At 52.3% G+C, this 21,532-nt stretch overlaps 2 protein-coding genes across 2 annotated transcripts; both read left to right on the forward strand.

Moving 5' to 3' along the window:
• The first annotated feature begins 425 nt into the window (after positions 1-425).
• LOC136105112 (olfactory receptor 14A16-like) lies at positions 426-1,358 on the forward strand. The gene has a single exon (XM_065844671.1). It carries the CDS (start codon positions 426-428, stop codon positions 1,356-1,358), a length of 933 nt encoding a protein of 310 aa, XP_065700743.1.
• Positions 1,359-6,656: 5,298 nt separating this feature from the next.
• Positions 6,657-20,055, forward strand: LOC139828673 (olfactory receptor 14J1-like). Its single transcript, XM_071812817.1, has 2 exons — positions 6,657-6,684; positions 19,172-20,055. Exons 1-2 carry the CDS (start codon positions 6,657-6,659, stop codon positions 20,053-20,055), a joined length of 912 nt encoding a protein of 303 aa, XP_071668918.1.
• Positions 20,056-21,532: the final 1,477 nt, after the last annotated feature.

Consider the following 21,532-nt stretch of genomic DNA (forward strand, 5'->3'; position numbering starts at 1 on the left):
GCAGAAATGCTGAGGGTTTCTGACACCCAAGAACACTCCCCAGGGTGGGAGGGGAGAAGGAGCTGTAGAAACACCAGACCTGACCAACTCAGTTTCTCAGGCCTGGGGGTACAGATGCTGACAGTCCCTTCTGCACCAGGAGCGGTTCCAGCTGACACAGCTGAACCCCAGGACTGGCCCCTGCCCACCCAATCACACAGGGTCAGGCTGACTCCTCAAGAGCCCCTGGGCAGAGACCCTGCTATTCATTGCACACTCATCAAGCACCGACGAGGGCTCCAGCCAGGACGTTCTCCTGGGAAAACAGAAGTGTCTCTTTGTGGGAGGGTCTGTGGGAAATGGCTTTGGTTTCGCCCAGAGAAGTCTCATCTAAACCATCACTGTCTTTTCCTCCTTGCACAGGTCCTCATGCCCAGAGACAGCAGATGTCCAACAGCAGCTCCATCACCCAGTTCCTCCTCCTGCCGTTCACAGACACACGGGACCTGCAGCTCTTGCACTTCTGGCTCTTCCTGGCCATCTACCTGGCTGCCCACCTGGGCAATGGCCTCATCATCACCACCATAGCCTGTGACCAGCACCTCCACACCCCCATGTACTTCTTCCTGCTCAACCTCGCCCTCCTCGACCTGTGGTGCATCTGCACCACTGTCCCAAAATCGATGGCCATTTCCCTCTTGGATACCAGGGCCATCTCCTTCACAGGATGTGCTGCACAGGTCTTTTTTTTCATGTTCTGTGCTACAGCAGAATATTCTCTTCTCACCATCATGTCCTACGACCGCTACGTTGCCATCTGCAAACCCCTGCACTACGGGACCCTCCTGGGCAGCAGAGCTTGTGTCCACATGGCAGCAGCTGCCTGGGCCACTGGGTTTCTCAGTGCTCTGCTGCACACGGCCAATACATTTTCACTGCCACTGTGCAAGGGCAATGCCCTGGACCAGTTCTTCTGTGAAATCCCCCAGATCCTCAAGCTCTCCTGCTCACACTCCTACCTCAGGCAACTTGGGCTTATTGTGGTTGGTGTCTGTTTAGCATTCGGGTGTTTTGTGTTCATTGTGCTGTCCTATGTGCAGATCTTCAGGGCCGTGCTGAGGATCCCCTCTGAGCAGGGACGGCACAAAGCCTTTTCCACCTGCCTCCCTCACCTGGCTGTGGTCTCCCTGTTTGTCAGCACTGGCATGTTTGCCCACCTGAAACCCCCCTCCATCTCCTCCCCATCCCTGGATCTGGTGGTGTCTGTTCTGTACTCAGTGGTGCCTCCAGCAGTGAACCCCCTCATCTACAGCATGAGGAACCAGGAGCTCAACGACACCCTGCAGAAACATATGACCGGATTTCTTATGAAGCTATAAACTGTATCTATCTTCTTCTACGTAAGAGTTATAGTCTAACTCATTGCAGGTTCATCCTGTCTGCAGTACTTTTTTTCTCTAGTTGTGTTTTTTTTTTTTATTGTGATAATGTTTTAAGTCCCTTTGAAATTCACTGCCTGCTCTTCTCACTGAGTGACTGTGACAATGAGGAATGGTGCTCTCTGTGTGTAAGCAAAATAAAGGGCCCTTCAGGAAATATTTTTCTGGTGACATCCTAACTCCAAGGCCTTTTTGGAGCTGCAAGGACAGTTCCTGTGTGTCTGGATGGAGAGGAAAAGAGTCCAGTATGGCAGCACTGCCAGGGAGCACCAGCACTGCGTGCTCTGGCACCTTTGTCACCATCCTGCTGTGTATCACTTGTGATTGCAAGCAGGGACAGGCGATGGGGATTGTGTGGCAGAGCTGGCCTCAGAACTGCCTTTCCAGAAAGAAAGGCTTAGGTCTTCATTCAAACTTTTCTCAGAACCTCCTGCAGTGTCCTCTCACAGCCAGGCCTCCTGCCAGAGACCTGCAGGACCAGCAGAGCAGGGTCTGGGCTGTGCCCCTGTGCACTGGACACCCAACGCAATCTGCCCCAATCATCATGGACTAATCCCTCACAATGTCCATTTCCATCACTGGCCTCTCACCCCAGCTCAGAGCGGTTCTTTGTCCCTCCATGGAAAGACACTGAGTGAGTTGGTAAGAAGAAGAATGTTTGTGTTCTACAGATGAGATGTGTGCATGCACATCTTTGCCATCATCCCTACATCCATGTTATAATTGTCTTCTTCTGCAGCTTCCCCTGCTTCTACTTCCTGTGTGCTGCCTTTTTGCCCTGGAGCTCCATCAGTTCAGACAAGCACCCTCAATGAGATAAATGCTTCTGTTCATGGGTGCTTGGAGAGAAAATTCTTTGCTTGGAGCAAGCTGCCCTGTAAGGCTGATCAGATTTCCTGAGCTCCTTCACCCTTCAGACCTACTTTCTACTTACAGACCTACTTCCTACTTTGCCCACCATCCCCCAGTATGTCAAAGTCTTCTCCTCTGGAGCCCACCAGCCTGTGCTCTGCTGCTGGCCTTCCTCCCTCCCCTCCGGGGTCTGGGACCCCACTGTTTCCTGCTCACGACAGCCAAGGTGGACACTCATGTTCACATCCCTCACCAGCTCTTCCTTCTTCATCAGTACCAGATCCAGGTGAGCATCACCCTCATTGGCCCACCAGGCAGATATGTTAAGAAGTTGGCCCAAGATCCTTTGAACTGCTGGCACCTGCAGCTTTGCCTGGCCAGGTAATGTCAGGGTGATTACAGTTCCCCATAGGAACCTGCTAATTTACTGGAGACATCCTAAGGTTGCTGACAGAAGATCTTTTCCATTTCTTCTCCATGATAGAGTAGTTTGTAACATCTAACTGGATTTACATGGCGAAGTCTTGGAACTGGGGGTGAGTGTGTCTGTGTTACAGTTGTCACCTCTCTGAGAAGACAACAGGTGTTCGACTGACATCAGACAGAGCCGATTTCAGCTGGCACCAACATGGACCCACTTCTGCCAAATCTGAGCCACTCAGTGATGCTGGCAGCACCTCTGGGATATTGTATTTGAGAAAGAGTAAAAAACGCTGCACAACAGCAGGTGGGAGAGAGGAGGGAGGAGATGTGAGAGAAAAGCACTGCAGACACCAAGGTCATATCCCATGGGACGCAAGCAGGTCCCTCAGCAGGCCAAAGCTTGCTCTCCTGAAATCCTGCTCTTGGCCTTGTTATCATCTCCCAGGAGCCTCAGCTCCACTGTCCCATCCCTGACTGTTCCATCCTGACCAACTCTTTCTGTTTTGTAAGTGTGAAGTCCCACAGGGCACCTCACCTCACTGATTCCTCAGTCACCCGTGTCAGGAAGATGTTGTCAATGAGCTCCAACCCCTCCTGGATGGCTGGTACCTTGCAGATATTGGGATATCTCAGGTCTGACACAAGGACACTGCCCTGGAAACATGAGGCTTCTTTCATTTGTCTGAAGGAGGCCTCATCTAATTCCTCTTCCTGATCAGGGATCCTGTAGCTGATGTCCAGTCACAACAACACTGCCCATGTTGTTCTGCCCTGTCATTCAGACTCCTCAAACTTCAGCTGGCATTGTCTGCCCCCAGGCAGAACTTCAGGCATCTGCTACTTACCCATCAGAAAACTCTGAATTTTGACAAGATGAAAAGACCAGTGCTGTATCGGGGCAGGAGAATAAACCCGTCCATGAGGACAGAGCAGGACCTGACACACTGAGCAGTGACCCTGAGGAGAAGGGCCTGGGCACTCCAAGGTCCCCACACCAGCCCGTGGTGCATGCTCACCATGAACAAGGCAGCTGCACACGGGGCTGCATGAGGAGGAGCGTGGGGACCCAGACACCCGGAGTTCTCATCCCATTCGGTTCAGCACTGGTGTGACCCCACACACACGGGGGTGTGCCAGTGTGCGGCTTCCCAGTTTGGAGAAGCAGGGAGGAACTGGAGAGTGCAGGGCTCTACCAAGGCAGGTTCAGCACCGTGTGCACATGTTGTGGGATGCTGAGGGACCTGGGCTGCTTTGGCCCAGCAGCACTGGGGAGGTTGCAGCAGTGCAGGAGTAGCCTGAGAGTGCTTGAAGGGTGTTTTCAGAGATGGTGGAGGTTTTCTGCATAGTGGGAAAGAGTTTGAGAAATAAATAATGGCCCAAAGTGCAGCTGGGGAGGTCCAGGCTGGACATGAGCAGCAAGGAATGTGACTGGAAGGGCAGTGCTGTGGTGGAGCAGGTCAGCAAAGGGAGTCTGCATCAGCCCAAGGCTTTGTGCTTCAAGGGACAGCTGGGGAGGATGCAGAGATCTCAGCAAAGGAAGGAAGATGCTCAGACAAGAGCAAGGTGGGGCAGCAGGGGGGATGTCTGCAGCCTGCAGGGAAAGAGGTGCAGGGGATGCCACAGCACAGGACAGGCTGTCCTGGAGATGATCAAGGGATGTAAAGAGGCTGAAAGCCCCCACCAGACATGAGCTCCTTCTCCCCTTGGCTATGGTTGTTGTTTCCACCTCTGATGCCTGTGAGGAGACACCTTGTCCTTCCAGCATAGGGGCCTCATGGCCTCCTTGTCCCCAGCCAGGAACCTGGGAGGTGTGGGACCATAGTCCTGCCCTTGGCCTTGCACAGCCCCACATCACACTGTCCCAGGAAGGGCCCTGGGCAACGTGGGATGGACAGGATCTGCCTTCCCAGGGCTGGGGGTCAGGGCTTGGCCCTTTGGTTAATGAAACACATCCAGGTTTACTCAGCATCAGAGAGACATTTACTTTGCTTTTCCTGATCTGTCATCTCTGCCTCCATTTTTCTGTTTTAACCAGACTCTATGGATTGTTTCTCAGTTGTGCCCCTCAGTGGGACCCATTAACACTGCAAGAAACTTTGGAGTTTGATTCTGACTTTCACTTCTTGAGAAGTTGCATCAACTCCACCTCAGGATCTGAGGTCCATGGGCACAGCACCAAACCCACCAGGGGGGTCATTAAAGTGCCTTGGGCTGCTCCTGTGCTGCTGAGCTGGGCTGGGCTCCTGGGACACAGGGAGCTCCTGGCAAGCGGCAGCGCTGCAGAGAGACAGCTCTGCCCAGGAGCAGCTCCACTGCACAGCGCAGCAGGGCTGAGGGCTCTGCCTGGGGATCTCAGGGAGACGAGCAAGGCAGAGAGAGATTAAAGGTCGTCAGGACTGGGAGGATGACTGAGAGCTCACTGGAGGAGAAACCTTTGCAGCCCTTGCCATGGTAAGTCTCTGGGTGCAGGGCAATGCAGCTGTAGCTCCTGGAGGCATCTCCTAAAAGTGGCACAGGCACAGCTGGTGGGATCTGTAAGGAGGGGGCTCTTGTCGGGCAGTGTTGAACAGCTGTGAAGCCGGGTGAGCACCCAGGGGTGCCCAGGGCTGTCCTGCAGAGCAGGGTCCCTGCATCCCAGGGTTATGCCAGGACAGGGACTCTGCCGCCTGCCAGGGTCAGCGCTCTGCCTGCCCAGGGAGATCCCAACAATACTGAGGAGAGAAAATGTGGGTGAAAGGAGTAAACTCTATAGGGCAGGAAATGCTTTTCTGCTGTGGTGCTGTGTGGGTCAGGGCTGCTCACAGATCGAGAACAACCCCAGCCTTTTTCCAAGGGGATGACTCAAGGAGAAGATCAATGCAAGGATTACCAGACAGATAAGGAACTTTACTGAGCCTGTCTTTTCATTTTCCTCTATCAAGGCATGGGTGGTGCAGGAAAACATAAAATGAAAATGAGCTCTCATGCTTAAACAAGTCACTGAGACTCCTGAACTGCAACTCTGAGTGATCAGTACATCTGCCAGAAGGCTCATAACATCCCTTCACCACCCCTCTGCCTGTGGACAGCACCTGCATCACCTTTGCTGGACCCATCAGCCTAGTCTGACCTGTCCTGTTTTCCAGCCTGCAAACAGGAAGATGCCCCCAGGCAGTGCCCTGTGAACAGGCAGGATCTGTAGGGACAGGGGGAGGGCACAGAGGGTGGGATGGGGTCTGTGAGCACTGACAGGGAAGAGACATGGACAGGGAAACACCTCCCAGGGGAGAATCTCCAGGCAGCAGGGAAATGATCAGAAATGAGAGGAAACTAAACCCGGAATTGTTATGGGAGGGAGAACAGAAAAAAGTCCCTGTGACCCCCTGCAGTGCAGATCCCTCCTGTGAGCAGCCCCCTGGCCTCCTGTCCCACCCAGCAAAGCCTCTGCCCTCAGGGCCGGGGGCTCCAAGGCATGAAGCAGCTCCTGTGCAGCCAGAGCTCCAGTTCCTCTGCAGAGCACAGGCGCTGAGAGCAGCTGCCCGGCAATGTTGGTGTCTGGGAGGTGGCTGCACAGCTGGGGAAGGGTGACGCTATCTGAGTGCCCGGCTGCCTCTGCCCTGGCCTCTCTCACACCCACCCTCAGCGCATCGTCCTTCTTGCTCCCCTGCTCTGGGTCACTGCTGTTGGGATCTTGTTCTTGCTGTCAGGCTCTCTGGGGATGGCAGTTTCAGCTGCAGAGTCACAGCCTGATCTTGTGGGTCCTTTCCTGCAGGTGTGTCCGTGGGAACAGGTGTCCCAGCTTTGCTCTGCCCTGTGGGGCTGTGGGCAATGCAGTCTGTGGGGCTGGGAATGAGCTGAGTCTCCCTTAATCATATGCCATCATTACGACACTTGGATATCTCCTGAGGGTTTCCTTCCAAGCTCTGAACTACCCTCCCGGATGTAAACCTGTCCTACAGCATCTGTGTGTTATCTGAAAGTCCCATGGAGAAATGCAGAGATGCTGTGACAGGTAAAAGTGCTCTTCGGTTTGTGAAACAAGCTGTGTGTGTCCTGGACTAAACGTGGGGTGCTGAGACCTTAGGAAAGGCTATGACATGTCCTGGTTCTATATGACAAAGCTGAACCCCAGGACTGTCCCCTGCCCCCCGTTCCCATGTCCCCTGCTGCAGAGCAGGGCCGACTCCTCAGCAGCCAGTGGGCACAGGCCCTGCTCCTCACGGCACCTCCAGCCAGCACCACCCAGGGCTCAGACACGGAGCTGGAGGAAGGTCTGGAAAAGAACAAGGGGGTGTGGAACAGTAGGAGTCTATGTAATGGCTTTGATATTACTGAGACAAATCTCCCCTATTTTGTCACTGTCTTTACTTCTTGTGACAGTGCCCTATGTCCAGTGTGTAAATGTCCAACAGCAGCTCCATCACCCAGTTCCTCCTCCTGCCGTTCACAGACACACGGGAGCTGCAGCTTTTGCACTTCTGGCTCTTCCTGGGCATCTACCTGGCTGGCCTCCTGGGCAACAGCCTCATCATCACCACCATAGCCTGGGACCAGCACCTCCACACCCCCATGTACTTCTTCCTCCTCAGCCTCCCCCTCCTCGACCTGGGCTCCATCTGCACTACTGTACCCAAGTCCATGGCCAATTCCCTCTGGGACACCAGGGCCATCTCCTACAGAGGATGTGCTGCCCAGTTCTTATTTCTCTTGTTCTGTGCTGCAGCAGATTTTTTCTCCTCACTGTCATGTGCTACGACCACTACGTTGCCATCTGCAAACCCCTGCGCTACGGGACCCTCCTGGGCAGCAGAGCTTGTGTCCACATGGCAGCAGCTGCCTGGGCCACTGGGTTTCTCCATGCTCTGCTGCACACGGCCAATACATTTTCACTGCCACTGTGCAAGGGCAATGCCCTGGGCCAGTTCTTTTGTGAAATCCCCCAGATCCTCAAGCTCTCCTGCTCAAACACCTACCTCAGGGAGGCTGGGCTTCTCATGTTTAGTGCTTTTTTTTTTTTGAGGGATGTTTTGTGTTCGTTGTGGTGTCCTATGTGCAGATCTTCAGGGCCGTGCTGAGGATCCCCTCTGAGCAGGGATGGCACAAAGCCTTTTCCACCTGCCTCCCTCACCTGGCCGTGGTCTCCCTGTTTGTCAGCGCTGACATATTGGCCCACCTGAAACCCCCCTCCATCTCATCCCCCATTCTGGATTTGCTGGTGTCTGTTCTATACTCGCTGATACCTCCAACATTGAACCCCCTCATCTACAGCATGAGGAACAAGGAGCTCAAGGATGCCCTGAGGAAACTAATGGCGGGATGCATTTCAAAAATAATAAAGCGTTCAGCATCCTCTCTTTAATGGATAACAGTTTTAATGGAACTTATTAGAGGCCCGGACCTCTGTGTGTGTGTGGTGGTGGTGGTGGTTATATTTTCATAAATCCTTTTATTTTTGTCAACCACTTTCTAACTCACTGTCTGCTTTTCTGTTTCAACCCACTGGCTGTATGAATATGGAGCCATGCTCTCTGTGTACTTAAACAAAATAAAGGGCTTTGCAGTCATGTTTTTCTCTGATATTCTTCCTCCAAGGCTTTTCTGGAGCTGCAGGGACAGTTACTGTGTGTAGGAGAAGGGCAAAAAATGTCCAGCATGGCAGCACTGCCAGGGAGCACCAGCGCTTGTTCTTCCAGAGCTGTTCTGGTTCCACTCCCACACTCTCCTTCTCATCCCTTGTGTTGGTGCAAGGCCTGAGTGCTCTAGCAGCTTGGTCCCCGTCCTGCTGTGTGTCAGTGCTGTGAGCGCAGGCAGGGACAGGCAATGGGCACTGCTGTGACAGAGCTGGCCTTTGTAAAAGTACTTCTATAAAGACAGGTCATCTTCCTAGGCCAGTGTCAGAAGACTTAGGTCTTCCTGAAGTTTCTGTCAAGAACATGCCCAAGAAAGTGGCCACAGATGAGACACGAGTGTACATCTGAACAGTGTGTGTGTGCAGGGCTGGTACAGCAGTGTCCTCTCACAGCCAGGCCTCCTGCCAGAGACCTGCAGGACCAGCAGAGCAGGGGCTGGGCTGTGCCCCTGTGCACTGGACACCCCATGGAAGGAGCCTCAGGTCAATCATCATAGACTGGCCACTCACAACCACCATTTCCAGCCCTGACCTCTCACCCAGAGAATCTGTTCTTCCCTCCATGTATGGACACTGAATGAGTATTCAACAGTCTGTGTTTGCTTTGTACAGATGAGATCCGATCATGCACATCATATACGTGAGGTGACATGAACACAAGTGACCACAAACACTATCAACTATTCCTTGGGGTTCCATGAAGACCTGTGGCACACACAAGGTCCTGTGGTCACTTCATTTTGGAAGTAACACCCCATGGGAAATCACCTGAATGCAGCACTGGGTTGTGCTTCCTTAGCTGAGCTCCCCGGGTCCATTCCTCATGATGTGGGACATCTGAGTTCAGTGCAGAGCAGGGTGACACACCACAGCGCTGAGGTGCCTCCTATCCCTTTGGGAGTGGCAACAGGAGGCCAGAGGGACACTGTGACTCCTGCCTCTGTGTGTAAAAGGGACAGACTCTATCTCTGAGCACCCCTGGGGGCATAAGGAGTCCTCAGACCAGCTCAGACATGGATGCCTGACAGAACCTGACATTTCTGTGTGTGACTCCAGGAACAAACCTCAGTGGCCCAGTGAGATTCATCTCAGCTGCCCTGGACAGGCTCATTGCAAATGCTCCAGTCTGTTCTGTCACCCTTGCCTGTGATTCTGAATTGTGCTCTCAAAAGTGACAAAGCGGTAAGAGGGGTTCTGAGGCCTTTGGAAAAGGCAGATATTGAACCCATCTGCGTGAAAAGCACGAAGGAGAATTAATGGGTGGTCAACCTGCCACCATACCCGGAATTTTGCAGGGTCACAGACATGGTGTTCCATGGTGTCCTAGTAGCCAGATCAGGGAACTCTGGGCTGGAGAAATGGAAGCTGGGTGGGAAGTTGGTTGGACAATCAAGCCAAATGTCATCAGTGGTACAAAGCCCTCCATGCAGCCAGTGACTGGTGTCATCTCTTCGTGACCAGCACTTGGACCAACACTGTTACACATCTTTATTCTCCCCTGTATGATGTCACGAGTGCACTTTCAGCTCCTCTGTGGATGATGCACAGTTGTGAGGAACCCTTGAACAACCTCACCTGGTTCACCCTGCCTGGAGCAGGACAGTGAGACAAGTGAGACAAGGGCTCTCTTCAAACCTGAAGTTATTCTGTGATTCAATGAATCTTTCCCCTGGAGAGGATTTTGAAGACAAAATAGGCAGAGGAAGAATAAAAAGAATAAAAGACAGAAAAGGAGTTCAAAAAGTTGTCAACAGAAATACAGCAGTTCCTCTGAGGAACTCAAATCTCCGTAGGGAATATATTTGACAAATTTGATAAAACAAGCATACTTTTATCTGATCATGTCCTGGGCCATAAAAAAGGTGATGGATAGTTATGGTATTATGAGTTCAGTTGTGTCTCAGACACTCACAATCCAGTCAGAATCATGTGGCTGTGAAGGGGACAGTGAGGTCAGTTCTGCCTCTGGAGGTGAGAGCCCAGCAGCAGGGACATGGCTGGGAAAGAACCTCTGCCAAGGTACCCACAGGCCTTACACAGGAGGATGCCTTGGAGACGAGTTGTCATGTCCAGCCCACCTGAGAACATGACGGGACAGCAGCAGGGACATGGTGGTGTCTGTCAGAGAAGCTGAAAGGCCAGCAGAAGTCCTGGGATTTAGGAGATCATGGTGAGGCTACTTCTCTCTGGTCAAGAGCAAGACCACAAGAAGACTAACAGATTGGGATGGCTGCTTGATGGGCAGTTTATGAGGTGGTAAACGTTTCCCAAGTAGTAGGACAAAACAACAGAGAAAAAAAAAAAATCCACCAAATGTGATTGGAAAGTGAAGACTGGATATGAGGAGGAAGAAATGTCAGTGGAAGGGCAGTGCTTTGGTGCAAGAGGTCACCCAGAGGGAGCTGGATCAGCCCATGGTTTGTGTTCCAAAGAGCAGCCAGTGAGGGTGCAGACGCATCAGTGAAGGTGCAGAAATGCTGGGGTGAGAGCAGGTGGGGAAGCGAGATGGGTGTCTGCAGCCTGCAGGGAAAGAGGGGCAGGGGTAGGACCGTGTAGAACAGCCTGTGGTGGAGATGGCAAAGGGCGCTGGCAAGGCTGGAAGGGACCCACAGAACCCAGATCTCTGTCCCCTTGGCCATGGCAGTTGTCTCTGCCACTGAGGCCCAGGAGAAGCCATGTTGTCCTCATGGCACTGGGGCCTCTCTGCCTCCTTGCAGCCCCTTGGGGAAGCTGGAAGTTGTTGTCCCAGTGTTGTCCTTCCCTTGGCCTTGCACACCCACATCCCACGGTCCCAGGAAAAGCCCTGAGCTGTATGTGAGGAACAGGATCCCCCTTCCCATTCCCTGGAGGTCATGGCTTCTCCTTTCTGATTTAGAAAGCAAACCAAGGGGTTTCTCAGCCTCAGAGCTGAAGAAGAGACTAAAAGGAGACCTCATGATGGCTACAGCTTCCTCACAAGGGGAGAAGGAAGGGTAGGTACTCTGGTGGCAAGTGACAGAACCCGAGTGAATGGCAGAAGATGTGCCATGGGAGGTTCAGGTTGGACATGAGGAAAAGGTTCTTCACCCAGAGGTGCTGGACACTGAACAGGCTCCCAGGGAGGTGTCACGTCCCCAGCCTGACAGTGTTCAAGAAGAGACTGGACAATGTCTTCAGACACATGATGTGACCCGTGGGATGTCCTGCTCAAGGATAGGAGTTGGACTCGATTATCCTCATGGGTCCCTTCCAAATGAGGACAGTCTATGAAATACTAGGTCACAAGTCCATGTTATCATTGTACAGTTGAGATGTAACCATACACATCATGTGCATGTCCACTGTGTGCATGTGGTGAGATGAACCCAAGGGAGCACAAATGCCATCAGATATTCCCTGGGGTGCCATAAAGGTCAGTGGGACAGGGATGGCATTCAGGGGTATCTTCCAAACTGTGGTACTGTAGGATTCCACAAATCTTTTCCTTGGAGAGCTCTTTCACATCAGAATAGAGAGAGGAAGGAGAAAAAAATGAGGCAGAAGAAGAGGTGTAAAATGCCCCAGAGTAAATACAGCAGCTCCTCTGAGGAACGTTTCTCCACTCAAACCCTTGATAGGAAATCTATTGGATACATTTGATGAAAGCAGCTCAGTTTGATCTGCTCACACACTGGACCACAAGGAGGGTGATGGCTGGGTACGATGCCATGTGGTCACTTGTGTCTCAGGAACTCATAGTCCAGTAGGAAGCCAATGGCTGTGGAGGGCACTGTGAGGTCACTTCTGCCTCTGCAGGGGATAGGCCAACAGCAGGAACATGGCTGGGAAAGGACTGTGAGGTCACACACACCAGACGAGCAATTGGGCCCAATCAGCATGGCTTTGTGAAAGACAGGTCCTGCTTGACCAGCCTGATCTCCTTCTATGACAAGGTGACCGGCTGAGCAGATGAGGGAAAGTCTGTCGTGGGGAGTGAATCCGCCACACAGGCTGTGGGTGTTGTGTCCTTAGGCTGCAGTAAAGCCTTTGACACCGTATCCCACAGCATCTCCTGGAGAAGCTGCAGCTCATGGCCTGGATGGTGTAGCTGTGATGGGTAAAGAACTGACTGGAGGGCTGGGCCCAAAGAGTTGTGGTGAATGGAGCCAAATCCAGTTGGTGGCCGGTCAGGAGTCGTATCCGCAGGACTCAGTATCGGGGACAGTTCTGTTTAATCTCTTTATCAATGATCTGGATGAGGTGATCAAGGGCAATCTCAGTAGGTTTGTAGATGACACCAAGTTGGGTTGGAATGTTAATCTGCTGGAGGTTGGGAAGGCCATACAGAGGGATCCTGGCTGACTGAGGCCAGTTGTCTGAGTTTCTATGAGGCCAAGTGCTGGGTCAGGCAGATGGGTCATAACAATCTCCTGCAACAGTACAGGCTTGGAGAAGAGCGGCTGGAAAGCTGCTGTCAGAAAAAGACGTGGGGGTGTTGATTGACAGAGCCTCTTCTGAAGAGCAGGAGGCCTGAGCAGCGGTGATTGGACATGTGTAGGTGTGGGAGAGGGTCAGGGCTGACCCTGCTCTGCTCTGTTCCTCTCTCACACTGCCCACGCTTGGATGGACCTCAGATATCATCCATGAACCTAGTGGATGCATGAACCTCCTGGAGTGATGGGTATGGATCCAAATAGAGGATTCAAGCAAGTGTGGGACTGGGACATTAAGCAGATTGGTGACCATTGCCAGGTGTATGAAAGAAGATGGATGAGTTGTGAGGAACTCACAGACATTTCCAACTCTACAGAAAACCGAGCCTTGCAGTTAAAGCAACAGCACTTTACATAAAACCCATCCTCAAAACACAAAACACTCACACTGACCACAGGAAAAGCCTGGAAAGCTATGTGAGAATAATTTACCAGGCTCCGGCTCAGCCATTCTGGTAATAAAATCATCAAGGGCTCACATGGCATCAGAGCCACCTCCACATGGCCCTCACCACCTGTAACCAGTGTCACCAAGTCTTTCCTTCACCAGCCTCCAGGGACAGGGACCTGCACTGGTTGTTTCCTTCACAGCTGTGTCAGTGATGGCCCTTCATGGGGTCCCAAACACCCTCAGAATCTTGTGTTTTGCTTCTGCTTTCACTTCATGAGAGGTTTGTTCATTCTTTCAGTAGCTGCAGTTCAGGATCATGGCAGCAGAGGGCTCATTAGCATTGAAAATCCTCTTACAAGGCAAGGCTCTGTGCAGCATTTTCTTAAAGGCTTCGAGTCTGGTGTGGATGATTAGGGAGATTTCAGGAACAGCCAAGCAGAGAGCATTTCCACAAGAAACAGCAATAAAGCCAAATTTCTTCTGTTTTCTTCACTGCTCGCCCTTCCCTCCCTTTCCAGAACAGGTGGCATCGACAGCCTCCTGTTCATATTGATGTGGAGCGTCTCAGGATAAGACTGAATGTATTGGAAAAGTGGGTGCCTAAAACACCATGTGAGTGAGGAGATAGGCCAGGACACCTCAAGAGGAATCACACAACTCTGGACCAATACTTGGAAGTTCTTGGGACTCTCAGGTGCCACAGCACAGCGATACTTGTGGTCAGGGAGCTGGTCAAGTGACCCATCTCCTGTTCTGTAATGGTGTCTGAGTTTGCTCAGGTCACCCCTGACTTGAGCCCCATCCACTGCTGGGTGTTCTCCAGACTCCTGCCTTCAGGAACAAAGTCCCAGGAGACCTTGGTGGTGAAGATGGAGGCAAAGAAGCCATGAAGAACCTCAGTCCTGTCTGATTCTATTCTTAAGAAGTGCAGCAGCAGGCCCACAATCGCCCTCTCTATTTAACTGCAAATGAAGCTATATCAGGTCATCTTCCTGCCCTCAGCCTCCCCTGCAGGTATCAAGTCCAGGGCAGCTTTGGCATCATCCCCACATCCATGGACAAGGTTTCTAAATTCCTCCTTTGCAGCTTCCCCTGCTTCCACCTCCTGTGTGCTGCCTTTTTGCTCTGGAGCTCCAACAGTTCAAATGGGCAGCCTCACGAGATAAATGCTTCTTTTCATGGGAACTCAGATCATTCTTGTGCTTGGAGCAGGCTGTACTGTAAGGCTGATCAGATTTCCTGAGCTCCTTCACACTTCAGACCTACTTCTATGTCCCCACCTCTATTGGCCGCTGTCCCCCGGTATGTGAAAGTCTGGAGCCCACCAGCCTGAGCTCTGCTGCTGGCCTTCCTCCCTCCCCTCTGGTGCCTGGGACCCCACTGTTTCCTGGTCGCAACAGCCAAGGTGGACACTGATGTTCACATCTCTCACCAGCTCTTCTTTGTTTCCCACTTTCAGATCCAGGTGCGAATCACCTTTGTTGCTCACCAAGCAGACATGTTAAGAAGTTGTCACAAGATCCTCTGGACTGTTGGCACCTGCCACTTTGCCAGGCCAGTGAATGTCAGGGCAATTACAGTTCCCCATAGGAAACTGCTCATTGACTGGTGACTTCTTCAGGTTGCTGACAGAAGATCTTTTCCATGATCCAGTAGTTTGCAAAACCCAACGCGCTGTCACCCTGTACTGGGTTTACATGGCAAAGTCTTGGAACTGGGGGTGAGTGTGGTTGTGCTACAGTTGTCACCTCTCTGAGAAGACAACAGGTGTTCGACTGACATCAGACAGCTGATTTCAGCTGGCTCCAAATGGACCCACTCCTTGCCAAATCTGAGCCACTCAGTGATGCTGGCAGCACCTCTGGGATATTGTATTTGAGAAAGGGTAAAAAACACTGCACAACAGCAGGTGGGAGAGAGGAAGGAGGAGATGTGAGAGAAAAGCACTGCAGACACCACGGTCATATCCCATAGGACCCAAGCAGGTCCCTCAGCAGGCCAAAGCTTGCTCTCCTGAAATCCTGCTCTTTGCCTTGTTATCATCTCCTAGGAGCCTCAGCTTCACTTTCAGATCCCTGACTGTTCCATCCTGACCAACTCTTCCTGGTTTGTAAGTGTGAAGTCCCACAGGGGACCTCACCCCACTGACTTCTCAATCACCCGTGTCAGGAAGATGTTGTCAATGAGCTCCAGCCCCTCCTGGATGGCTGGTTTCTTGCAGATATTGGGATATCTCAGGTCTGCCACGAGGACACCGCCCTGGAAACATGAGGTTTCTTTCATTTGTCTGAAGGAGGCCTCATCTCATTGCTCTGCCTGATCAGTGAGTCTGTAGCTGATGTCCAGTCACCACAACATTGCCCATGTTGTTCTGCCATCTCTTGCTGACTCCTCAACCTTCAGCTGACATTGTCTGTCCCCAGGCAGAGCTCCACACATTCCTGCTGCTTTTCCACATGAAGAAAAACTACCCCTTTGAATCCAGACCTCTGGTATTATAAGTACCAGACCCCCAATAGCCCACACTTTCTCCAGGAGATGGTGTTTGTAGTGCCCTGCAGCTCCTTATCCTGTTGTCTTGGGAGAGACACCCTAATCAGGTTAAACCATCTGCATGAAAACATCAATAGCTGAGCAAATGGAGCTTCAGTCCAGGGAGAGCAGCAAATTTGAGAAAATCTGGTGTTCACTCAGGTTCGGGTTTGATAAGTGGAAGTGACCAGTTCTATCCAGGGGCAGGAGAACAAACCCATCCATAAGGACATGGCAGGACCTGACACGCTGAGCAGTGACCCTGAGGAGAAGGGCCTGGGCACTCCAAGGTCCCCACACCAGCCCGTGGTGCACGCTCACCATGAACAAGGCAGCTGCACACGGGGCTGCATGAGGAGGAGCGTGCGGACCCAGACACCTGGAGTTCTCATCCCATTCGGTTTAGCACTGGTGTGACCCCACACACACGGGGGTGTGCCGGTGTGCGGCTTCCCAGTTTGGAGAAGCAGGGAGGAACTGGAGAGTGCAGGGCTCTGCCAAGGCAGGTTCAGGACCTTGTGCACATGGTGTGGGATGCTGAGGGACCTGGGCTGCTTTGGCCCGCCAGCGCTGGGGAGGCTGCAGCAGTGCAGGAGTAGCCAGAGAATGCTTGAAGGGTGGTTTCAGAGGTGGTGGAGGTTTTCTGCATAGTGGGAAAGAGCATGAGAAAGGAATAATGGCACAAAGTGCAGTTGGGGAGGTCCAGGCTGGACATGAGCAGGAAGGAATGTGACTGGAAGGGCAGTGCTGTGGTGGAGCAGGTCAGCAGAGGGAGTCTGCATCAGCCCAAGGCTTTGTGCTTCAAGGAACAGCTGGGGAGGATGCACAGATCTCAGCAAAGGAATGAAGATGCTCAGCCAAGAGCAAGGTGGGGCAGCAGGGGGGATGTCTGCAGCCTGCAGGGAAAGAGGTGCAGGGGATGCCACAGCACAGGACAGGCTGTCCTGGAGATGATCAAGGGATGTAAAGAGGCTGAAAGCCCCCACCAGGCATGAGCTCCTTCTCCCCTTGGCTATGGCTGTTGTCTGCACCTCTGATGCCTGTGAGGAGACACCTTGTCCTTCCAGCACAGGGGCCTCATGGCCTCCTTGTCCCCAGCCAGGACCCTGGGAGGTGTGGGACTATAGTCCTGCCCTTGGCCTTGCACAGCCCCACATCACACTGTCCCAGGAAGGGCCCTGGGCAATGTGGGAGGGACAGGATCTGACTCCCCAAGGCTGGGGGTCAAGGCTTGGCCCTTTGGTTAATGAAACACATCCAGGTTTACTCAGCATCAGAGAGACCTTTACTTTGCTTTTCCTGAGCTGTCATCTCTGCCTCCATTTTTCTGTTCTAACCAGACCTTGGGGATGGTTTCTCAGTTGTGCCCCTCAGTGGGACCCATTAGCATTACAAGAAACTTTGGAGTTTGAATCTGAGTTTGACTTCTTGAGAAGTTGCATCAACTCCACCTCAGGGTCTGAGGTCCATGGACTCAGCACCAAACCCATCAGAGGGGTCATTAAAGCGCCTTGGACTGCTCCTGTGCTGCTGAGCTGGGCTGGGATCCTGGGACACAGGGAGCTCCTGGCAAGCGGCAGCGCTGCAGAGGGCCAGCTCTGCCCAGGAGCAGCTCCTCTGCACAGCGCAGCAGGGCTGAGGGCTCTGCCTGGGGATCTCAGGGAGACGAGCAAGGCAGAGAGAGATGAAAGGTCGTCAGGACTGGGAGGATGACTGAGAGCTCACTGGAGAAGAAACCTTTGCAGCCCTTGCCATGGTAAGTCTCTGGGTGCAGGGCAATGCAGCTGTAGCTCCTGGAGGCATCTCCTAAAACTGGCACAGGCACAGCTGGTGGGATCTGTAAGGACGGGGATATTGTCAGGGAATCTTGAACAGTTGTGAAGCCAGGTGAGCACCCAGGGGTGCCCAGTGCTGTCCTGCAGAGCAGGGTCCCTGCACCCCAGGGCTGTGCCGGGGCAGGGACTCTGCCGCCTGCCAGGGTCAGCGCTCAGCCTGCCCGGGGAGATCCCCATGGTGCTGCAGGGAGAAACTCTGCCTGAAAGGAACAACCCCAGCATTGCAGGTCCTTCTGCTGTACTGGGTCAGAGCTGCTCAGAGCTCCACATCACTGCAGGACATTCCCAGGGGACTTTTAAAAAAGTGCAGCAAGGCAGTGATTACCTGAATGGGAAGGATCCTGATAATTTAGTCATTTACTCTGGGTTGATGGGGTGGGCGCTGGGGCATAGAAACTAATTTCTTGGTTCAGAATGAGGCCCTGAAATTCAAGATCCATTTCTCTTAAAGGTGAATAAACCTGGGAATATCAGAACTAAACACACCCTGGGTTATAGACAGCATCAGGATGAGTTTTCCAGGCTCATCAAGGCTGGTCTGTTGTTCCCATCAGAGCTGCCCACACAGAGCTGCCCCTGGGCAGTGCCCGGCTGCTGGGAGGGGTCTGCAGCGCAGAGCTGAGCACACAGCGGGTGGGATGGGGTCTGTGACACTGACAGGAGGAGACCTGGGGACACAGACACAGCTGCAGGCAGGGACAGCTCCAGGCAGCAGAGCAGGGGGTGCTCAGCAGCTCTTTTGATCCTTCTCTGCAGATGATGCTGGGTGTTGTCTGCTGGGCAATGATCCGACGGTCCCTTGAGCACACTCGATCTTCAGGGGCCCTGACTCTGCTCTGCTGAGCCTTTCCTTGGGGTCCGCACTCTCCTCTCAGAGTCCTTTGCTTCTCTCAGTGAGGGGTCGTGTCCTGCTCTCTCCATCACATCTCCACCTCTGGGCTGGGGCAGGGAAGAGTCTGCAGATGTGCCCTTTCGAACAGTGCTCACCCACTTCTATATGACTCCAGTTGTTTGGCTTTTTCAGAGAGTTATTTGTGTGTGAATTCATCTTCAAAGCAGCACCAGCAAAATCTCTCAAGAGATGGGTTAAAAAACGGAAAGACACTGCTACTCTCCTGGCTCTGTTCTAAGCCATAGGAAGCTGAGCCCTATCACCTGTCCTGCCACACAACTCTCCTCATTTTGGTCATGAAAATGAAGACTTTCTCCCTTCCCATATGTGATGGTGGAAAATAAAAACCACAGACAATATTATTATGAAGACATGTTAAGGCTCCCTTCTGCAGCCCACGTTCTTAGAGACATGAGTGCAGATACTGAACTTTTCCACCAATGGTGGTTTACACCTGACACTGCTTGTGAATGCTGGATCTGTCACAAACCAGCTCCCGTGTCCCCGCTGGAGCAGACCAAAGCTGGCTGCTTGGCAGCACACGGGCAGAGGTCCTGCTGCTCACAGCACACTCAGCCAGCACAAACCAGAAGATAGAAATGCATTTCAAATGGAGTGATTACTATGAAAAAATGTAGTGGACTTTTCAGAAGAGTCTTCCTGCATTTTAATTTGTCATTTCGTTTTTTAGACCAGTACCTCCATGTCAGGAAGGAGCAAATGTCCAACAGCAGCTCCATCACCCAGTTCCTCCTCCTGCCGTTCACAGACACACCGGAGCTGCAGCTCTTGCACTTCTGGCTCTTCCTGGGCATCTACCTGGCTGCCCTCCTGGGCAACGGCCTCATCATCACCACCATAGCCTGGGACCAGCACCTCCACACCCCCATGTACTTCTTCCTGCTCAACGTCGCCCTCCTCGACCTGGGCTCCATCTCCACCATTGTCCCCAAATCCATGGTCAACTCTCCGTGGGATACCAGGGTCATTTCCTATGCAGGATGTGCTGCACAACTCTTTCTTTTTTTCTTTTTAGCTTCAGCAGAATTTTACCTTCTCACTGTCATGTCCTACGACCGCTACGTTGCCATCTGCAAACCCCTGCACTACGGGACCCTCCTGGGCAGCAGAGCTTGTGTCCACATGGCAGCAGCTGCCTGGGCCACTGGGTTTCTCTATGCTCTGCTGCACACGGCCAATACATTTTCACTGCCACTCTGCAAGGGCAATGCCCTGGGCCAGTTCTTCTGTGAAATCCCCCAGATCCTCAAGCTCTCCTGCTCGGGCACCTACCTCAGGGAACTTGGGATTCTTGTGGTCAGTTGCTGTTTAGCTTTTATGTGCTTCATTTTCATCATGGTGTCCTACGTGCAGATCTTCAGGGCCGTGCTGAGGATCCCCTCTGAGCAGGGACGGCACAAAGCCTTTTCCACCTGCCTCCCTCACCTGGCCGTGGTGTCCTTGTTTGTCAGCACTGGCATATTTGCTCACCTGAAGCCCCCCTCTGTCTCCTCCCCATCCCTGGATCTGGTGGTGTCTGTTCTGTACTCAGTGTTACCTCCAGCAGTCAACCCCCTCATCTACAGCATGAGGAACCAGGAGCTCAAGGATGCCCTGTGCAAACTCATATATAAGTGTTTTCTGGAGCAATAAACTGCCCCTCTGCTTCTGCATAGGAGTTTTAAAGAAACTTATTACAGGCTTAGCCTGTCATCTGGATTTTCTGTTTTGGTGTGTTGGTTTTTTATTGTTATAATGTTTTCATCCCCTTTCCAATTCTCTGTCTGCTTTTCTTTTATAACCACTGGCTGTATAAATGAGGAGCCGTGCTCTCCTTTTGTTTAAACAAAATAAAGGTTCTTATAGTGACTTGTTTTTCACTGTATCCCCCCTGCAGGGCTATTTTGGAGCTGCAGGGACAGTTCCTGTGTGCGTGGGTAGAAGGGAAAAGAGCATGGCAGCACTGCCACAGAGCACCAGTGCTTGGTCTTCCAGAGCTGTTCTGGTTCCACTCCCACACTCTCCTTCTCATCCCTTGTGTTGGTGCAAGGCCTGAGTGCTCTGGCAGCTTGGTCCCCGTCCTGCTGTGTGTCAGTGCTGTGAGCGCAGGCAGGGACAGGCAATGGGCACTGCTCTGACAGAGCTGGGCTCACAACAGCCTTTCCAGATAGAAAGGTGATCTCCTCAGGGCAGGGCCTGAAGGTTTAGGTCTTCTTATAAACCTTCTCTCAAGAACATGTCCACAAAAGTGGCCACAGATGCAAACCCCAGGGCACAGCTGAACAGTGTTTGTGTGCAGGGCTGGCACACAGCAGTGTCCTCTCACAGCCAGGCCTCCTGCCAGAGATGTGGATGTTGTGATGGGTGGGAAGTTGGCTGGATGACCAAGCCCAAAGATCATCAGTGGTACAAAGTCCTGTGTTTAGTCGGTTTCTAGTGGCATCCCTCAGTGATGAGTACTGGGGCCAACACTGTTGAATGTCTTTATTCTGCCCCTTCATCGTGTCATGGAGCACAGTTTCAGCTCCTTTGTGCATGATGCAAAGCTGGGCAGAGGCCTAGAACAACCTCACCTGGTTTACCCTGCCTTGAGCAGGAGAGTGAGACAAGATGATGTTCAGGGCTCTCTTCAAACCTGAGTTATTCTAGGATTCAATGAATCTTTACCTTGGAGAGGTGTTTGAAGACAGAAGATGTAGTCCTTACCAGTTAAAAGAATGAATCCTGCCTGCAGTTGCTAACCTAAAATATGTAATACTAAAATACACATCCTCAGGATGGGAGACTGGGGTCAGCCTGGGACCCTTTCTCAAAAAGCATGTGTAGTGATAAAATGATTATGTAACCCATATGCCAATGTGTAAACACTTGGCTCTTTAGGGCTGCCCTTACAGAACGCTTCTCCACTCAGGTTTTTTGTAGGAAATAAATTTAATCAATTTGATAAAACAAGCCTAGCTTTATCTAGTCAGGTCCTGGCCCATGAGGAGGGTGACGGATGGCTATGGGATTATGAGGTCACTTGTGTCTCACAGACTCAAATTGATTTCAAAGACTATGGCTGTGAAGGGGACTGTGATGTGAGTTCTGTCTGGGGAGGTGACAGCCCAGCAGCAGGAATAGAGCTGGG

This window comes from Patagioenas fasciata, chromosome 9 (genome assembly GCF_037038585.1).
Source record: "Patagioenas fasciata isolate bPatFas1 chromosome 9, bPatFas1.hap1, whole genome shotgun sequence".
Classification (NCBI taxonomy): domain Eukaryota; kingdom Metazoa; phylum Chordata; class Aves; order Columbiformes; family Columbidae; genus Patagioenas; species Patagioenas fasciata.

Bases quoted from the DNA above. Each gene is read 5' to 3' on its own strand.
- LOC139828673 (XM_071812817.1), top strand. From the start codon at position 6,657: ATGGAGAAATGCAGAGATGCTGTGACAG. The intron at 6,685-19,171 runs GTAAAAGTGCTC...TGCCGTTCACAG, and splicing joins ATGCAGAGATGCTGTGACAG to ACACACCGGAGCTGCAGCTC.
- LOC136105112 (XM_065844671.1), top strand. From the start codon at position 426: ATGTCCAACAGCAGCTCCATCACCCAGTTCCTCCTCCTGCCGTTCACA.